The following is a 7,252-nucleotide window of genomic DNA, read 5'->3' on the forward strand; positions in this document are numbered from 1 at the left end:
GGAACGGTACCGGACTGCCAAATGGCAGCCAGGACAGCATGCAATCCCCGCGCCATAAGTTCACCACCAGCCTTTAACAGTTCAGCTGGGATGCCGCAAATACCCGATGCTTTACCACTCTTCAGCTTGGAGATCGCCTCCCTAACCTCAGCTAGGGAGGGAGGGTCCTCGCTAATGGGTGGGTCCGGCAACGGAATCACGGCACTACCCACATCCAGGTTAACTGTTGGAGGGTCAAGCTGATACAACTGCTCAAAGTATTCAGCCCAACGCTCCCTCACTGCAACAGGATCTGAGACGATCTCGCCACCCACTAAGCGAACTGCAGTCACCTGTGAAGAGGGCTTGGAGTTCAGCTTTCTCAGGGCTTGGTATGCAGGACGAAGGTCATTTACTAAGAAATGGCCTTCGACCTCCTCAGCAAGATTCCTAATAAACTGTTCCTTGTCCCTTCTTAACAGAGACCGAGTTCTGAGCACCTGAGAACGGTGCAAATCCCGATCCCCTGCCAGACGAGCCGCACGGCGAGCATCTGTGGTTCCAGTGTCTCCTGAAAGCTTGAATTCTGTCTTGCTCTCGGGCGTTCTCCAATCGATTCTTGGGCTGCATCAAGCGTTTTGCGCTTGAAGGTGTCCCACAGAAATACAGGGTCCGTCAGGTTGTCAAGCGCTGTGAACCGATCAGAGATTGTCTCAGCAAACCTCCGAGCACACTCCCTCTCCTTCAGCCTGTCCAGATGAAACACCCTTGGGTGCTCATTGGGTTCGCTGGGGAGTTTTGAAGTGTACCCGGAGGATAGCCACAACCAATCTATGGTCAGTACCACAGAACTCAGCACTCCTATACACCCTGCAGTTCTGGAGGATCCTCCAACGAGTGCTAACGAGAATGTGGTCGATCTCCTTGGCTGCTTTACCCGCATCGCTGTACCATGTCCAACGGTGTGGGTCTGGGCGCTGGTACCAGGAGCCAGAAATCCTCAATTTCTGGGATGTTAATAATGATTATGATAATGATGGAATTGGCAATGATAATGATAATGATGGTGATGATGATGATGATGATAATGATGATGCTAATAATGATTATGATAATGATGGAATTGGCAATGATAATGATGAAGTGATGATGATGATAATGATAATGATAATACCGTTCATAATGATATTGATAATAATGATAATAATATTGATAAAAATTATACGATAATAGTAGTAATGATATAATGATAATGATATAAATAACAATAGTAACATTAGTAATGGTAATGGGATGATAATAATGATTATGCTGATAATTATATTAATAACAACAACAAAATTCATGATAGTAATCATGATAATGATAATGATCATAATAATAATAATAATAATAATAATAATGATAATAATAATAATAATAATAATAATAATAATAATAATAATAATAATAATAATAAAAATAAGAATAATAATGATGATAATAATAATAGCAATAACAATAATGAAAATGCTGATAACCACAATAAGATTAAGATGATAAGAATAGTAATACTACTAATAATGATAATGATAAAGATAATGATAAGAATAACAATAACAATGTTAATGATAGTAATAATGATGAAAATAATGATGATGATAATGATAATGATGATGATGATGATGATGATAATAATAATAATAATAATAATAATAATAATGATAATAATAATAATAATAATAATAATAATAATAATAATAATAATAATAATAATAATAGTAATAGTAATAATAATGATGATGATAATAATAATAATGATAATAACAACAATAATTATAAATGATATTGATGTTGCCGGTTATTCTTATTGTTATTATTTTGAACGTGTAAAATAAAAAGCTGATAATAAAAAAAAAATAATAAAAATAAGGAAAATTTATATTTACGCGAGATGTAAAACTGTACACTTTTAGTAAACGTAGACGTCGCTCAATTGCCTAATACGGTTAAAGACTCCTTTCCGTAGAACATGGACATACATACTTCAAAAGACATAACAGAAAGACCCTCTTCCAAGACTATGGCAACGAATCCGCTCAAACCCGGCGCGCGTTCGCCTACCAATGACGTCACCCGTTCTCGCAACATCCATGACATCATCAGAGGGCAGCACAGGCGCCATGGCCGTCTGTTAACACTTCGGCCGGGAATCTTCGTGGGGCTCGAGCTCAATTTTCCCGACTAACCGTGGCCGCGACCAGGAAATAAGGGCGAGATGGGTGCCACCCAGAGCACCAGGAAGATCACGCTCGTCAACGATGACAAGGCGGGCGTCATCAAGGTGAGGGAGCGAGAGGGAGCGAGCGGGTGCCGGGTGTCCTCCTCTCGACGTGTTTTAGGCTCTCGGGAGGAATAACAAAGCGTTATTTTTGTCATTCTTGTTGGGAAAGGACGAAGGAAGGAAGATAATGGGACGATTGTTGGTTATTGCGGGTTTCTTTACGATTCTGACAATGTTTTTATTGCAAGTCATTCCACTCTTATAGGCTTTTGCAATTGCTTTTAGTTGTGGAAAAGTTTGTATTTATTATGCAGAATGATTTTCAGGGATTTTCAATAGTGGCGTGTTGTATTGGGAAAACTAGAATTATATTTACAGTATATATTTGTCAGCTGTGATAGTTATGTAACTATATATTTTTTAGCAGAATACCCTCATTCGCAATCAATTCCCGAAATACACTTGACAAATATACTTATGTATCTTATGTTTCAAGATTATAGACACGTATTAGATATTCAAAAGACACCAGCACTTCCACTTCTTGTCCGGCATCAACTGGCCGTTCTTCCGCGTCTGCCGGACTTGGGGCTGGTTCTGTGCCTGACGACAGATTGCCCGAGAGATCTATGAGCTCGCATGTCAAAAGAGGCTAAGGTTGTTTAGGTTGTTGTCAGCGAGCTTTTACCAACAGGTGTAAGGCCCTTAGCAGATATGTGAGGTCCTCTAAATATTTATCTTGTGTTAGTATTCACTTGTTTGTTATATAAGTATAATTTATTTCCCACAGCCTTGTTGTACAAGGTAGAATTTGGTTGTAATGAACGGAATGATCGAAAATAAGACACTTTTCATCTATGATATCATCTTCGCAAGTTGATAATAAGAAAGCTGTGAAAGTTGGCACTACAGTAATCAAAGAAAAACTACATTCCCATATACATAGGCAAAAAATAACCTCAGAAATTAACAAAGTAGGTCATTGAGATTCCACGTGGAGAGCAAGTGCAAGGCAATCAGATGGAGGTCCGGAGGCTGAACCTCCGACAAGGAAATACGTTGATTGGATTGGATCTGGGGCCAAAAGCCCCGGTTAAGAAGGTTTTTGGTTCTCATGGCAATGTGTGTGGATTATAGGGACTTAAGCTCAGAGGGATAAAGTCACTTCTAAATATTACCTATAATTTCATTATATATGCGATGGAAAATAACAAGAGATAATGGATATTACAGATTTATGGATACAGCATTGATAATTGAAAGAAGGAATAAGGATTGCTAGATTGGATGGCTGTGTGATGCTGTAAAATTACCATTATATATTATAATTTGTGAAATATCCAATGTGTTTTCTCGTTTTTCTAAGCACTGGTTAATTGTAAATCATTGACTTCACTAGAATGGGTTTGTCCAACCTATAGTGATAATAACACTTGTCTAATTTTTTGCACATTTCTAAATTTGAGTTTAAAACTTTCCATCTAACGTTAATGGCTATTGTTTAAGAAAAATGAAATTGTATAGAAAATGATTGGGTACAAGATCAGTGCATTAGTCTTGTCAGTATTAAGATTTTCACCTGAGGCAAAGTGAAATAAACAATAGTATGGATTTTTCAATGATTACCATTAGTGATATTTTGATATTGATTTCCTTGTTTGTTTTGTCTTTTTATTCACTTTCACGTAGGTAAGTGTTTAAGAGACACTGAAAGTGGCATTCAAGACTGGTCTTTATTCAGTATATTTGCTATGTCCTGTCTAGCTACACAAATTGCCATTGTAAAGTTTTACAAGACACTCTTGTATAAATAGTTGGCATGCACTTCTTTGGTACTCCTGCAAAGGCCAACAAACCTTTATCACTCATTTTCTCAGATAGAGCATATAGATTTCCATGTTGATTTGCCACTTGATTAAGAATCAGCCCAAGGTCTATCTTTCCTGTATTTTTATTTTCCCTCTTCCTTCCTTCCTTCCCTTATCTTAAGTGCTGAAGGTGCTCGGTCATGGCAGTAGTTGGACAGTGGGTTATTGTTGAGTTCATTTTGATCAGCTGACTGTAAAGGTTGTTTCAAGGTCAGACATGACATATGAGTAGTCTCTGAATGACTAGAGCTTATGAAGTGTCTATGGTGTGTGCTGTGGAGAAGTGTTATCATCTTATGAAATGTGTGTGCCTTTGATGGCCTCTTACAATACAGATAATGTTCTAGGAGCGCTGGATAAACAGTTATTAATGTGCTAGGAACCCAGTCTCGATTCATTCCCTTTTATCAGTGCATGCTTAGTATTTTGTCCAGGTGGTAGTTATACAATAGTGGTAACTAATTTTGGATACAGTGATTGTGTATTGTAATCAGAGTCCTTTTCTTTTTAAGGAATGTGCATACTAATAATAGTCAACTCATTATTAATATTATACACACTTTCAAATATGCACATTCCTTTTCCAAAGTAAGAGTTCCTCATTAGAAGAAAAAATACTTTAAAAATTAGAATTTAAATTGGGAAAAGAAGTTTCCAATGGAAATTTAATTTATGGTGATCAGTCTGTCCATCTAAATGTTATAGAACATTTAGTTACCTGATAAAAACCTTAAAAGTATCTATATTTTAGCAAGGCTAATCCCAAAATGTTAAAAATTATTATATGTATGACAACAAGATTGCACAGTTTAAGATGTGATATATCATGCACAGAAAGTGACTGGACTGCTATTGGGTTAAAATTACATCCAGATTACAACAAATTAAGATGGAATTTAGATACGAATAAAACCTGTGTAGATATTACTGTCCTGTTTTAAAAGCCATTCCAACTCTCTTGTAAACATTACTCACTTTTCTCCAGTTGAGGCTGGGAGAACACTTAACATGCATTATCCACTGCAGTTTCGGTAAATTTACTGCAGATAACAATCAGGGTTACGGTAAAAAAAAGTGTATGAAATGATTACCTTGACGTAAACTAAGACACTTTTCATATGTGGCATAAGGTGCGCAAATCAAAAATAAAGGAGATACATGACAGAGAAGAGAGATCAACCCATCTTTTTCTAAGATTTCGCCATGTTGACATTGCGAATGTAAAAAAAATCATGACCACTTAACTCATTCCTGTGCTCTCTCAAGTAGTTTGTATTAATACGTATTTGTCAAAATGACATTTGGCTAAGTCTGTGTCTGCTGTTACCTGTTTATGCTTTCAAAGGCCTTTGTTAATGTTATTATATCTCATTTATGTGTCCTAAGATTTATTATGCTGGGATTTGCAGGAATCGGTCTGAAGAACCTTCTGCACATGCGCATTTTCGCGTTTCTAGCAGCCAGGTTGATTCTGGGTTATTCTTAAGACTATGCAGTGGCAACAAAGAAGAAATAGACCTTTATAACTATTGTAATTTGATATCTGGGCCCGTCAAGTCCCCCAAATGCAGGAAAACGTGATTAGAAACAAAGTGATCCATACAATAGACTGACCAAAACAAATGAAGGGAAGTTGGACAGTTTGGTGTTTCGATATATAAAGGCATTTGGTTTATTGTTTACAGTATGGATGTAGCTCTATCTTGCTGTGCATACCGAGGTGAAAAGAATGTGTCCTAGGGGGTGTTATGGGGCAGAGCCACCCCATCAACCCTCCCCTCGAGCAGTACCTGAAGTTCATGCCTAGTCACAGCACCGTAAATTGCTAGGCTAGGTTGGGTTATGGGATAGGACATCTTTTGGGTGTTTGGAAGGTCTGTAGGGTCGAATTTTGGTGCATCGATGCGTAGACTTTCAAAGTTGGCGGGCATGTCCGTAGAGTTTCATTAGCAGATTTTTAACATTTTTTGTGCTAGTCTTATGCATTTCTGTTCAGTATGTTTCTTATTTAAACCTGTTTTACCCCATAATTTCCCTGATATACTTCATGCCCTCCCCTGCTATTGGGACTTAACACATCAAGATCGTTGGCTATGATTGCTACGGAAATTATCATCAGACTCTTTCTCGTCACACGAGAATAAATCTGATGATATAAATTTTGTCTGGGAAGTCCCGATTGTCTTAATACAAAAAACAACTGCAGTTTTAGCTTATTAATTTTGTGCACACACAGGTGGCTCCCCAAGTGTGTAGGCACTAGAAAGTTAGTTCCTGATCTCACCTTGAATTTTTTATTTTGAAAAATGTATTTTCATTACTATTAGTATTATTAATAATGGCATGCTAATGTTAGTGTCAATAATAATTACATTGATAATGAAGATAATGATAGAACAAATAAATGTTTCACAGAATTTATGGAATGAAGTAAACAGGTAAGGTCAGGCATGTCTAGTATTTTACATGTTGGTGACTAAGCACTTATGGTTAACGAATGGAAGCAATGAAGTTTGGTTTGGAAGTAGAAACACCATTTAAGCTAAAGATTTGGGTAAGCATATGTAGATGGTTTGTGTCAAGGATATTACTAGCGCTAAAAATATGGTAATAGAAAAAATGTTTCATAATAGATCTGTTTATGTAATTGAAAATTACACTGAGGCATACAAGAAAATAACAATGTTAAAAATTGTTTTCTAATTATGTCAGTCTCGTGGATCCCAGATTAGTCCTGGGTGCCAGGTACCAGCTTGAAGAGATTGAAGAGACTTCTGATTATCTTTAAAAATTCTGTCTCGCCAAAGATTCCCAGGCTAGCAACACACGATAGATTCATTATGATCCCTGATGTCTCTTTTTAGAGGGGTACTTCTAATTATACTGTTAGAGATTATGAAAATATGAATATAAATGTCTTCAGATTCATATGCAGATAATTGTTATTAAGGATGATCCAGTTACTTTAATAGTTTCTTACCTAATACAGTAGATGTTATTTACCTATTGGAATAGAAGTGATTTAAATGGGACAGCATTACCATACAGTGAAGAAAGTTGTTGTTATTGATGAAGCATTTGAGCCTATTTCTGAATATAATATTTACTTGTGACCCAAGGAGCATTGATAATTTGTGTATAG

The 7,252-nt window shown here is 36.8% G+C and overlaps 1 protein-coding gene across 1 annotated transcript in view; it reads left to right on the top strand.

Annotated features, from left to right (window-relative positions):
• Positions 1-2,113: 2,113 nt before the first annotated feature.
• LOC113800161 (uncharacterized) overlaps positions 2,114-7,252 on the top strand; it is a 12,543-nt gene continuing 7,404 nt past the window's right edge. Inside the window, exon 1 of the mRNA XM_070142057.1 lies at positions 2,114-2,302. Coding sequence (XP_069998158.1) covers positions 2,237-2,302 — 66 coding nt within the window. The 5' untranslated portion in view covers positions 2,114-2,236. The remainder of the gene's footprint in view (positions 2,303-7,252) is intronic.

Source organism: Penaeus vannamei, chromosome 28 (assembly GCF_042767895.1).
Source record: "Penaeus vannamei isolate JL-2024 chromosome 28, ASM4276789v1, whole genome shotgun sequence".
Lineage (NCBI taxonomy): Eukaryota > Metazoa > Arthropoda > Malacostraca > Decapoda > Penaeidae > Penaeus > Penaeus vannamei.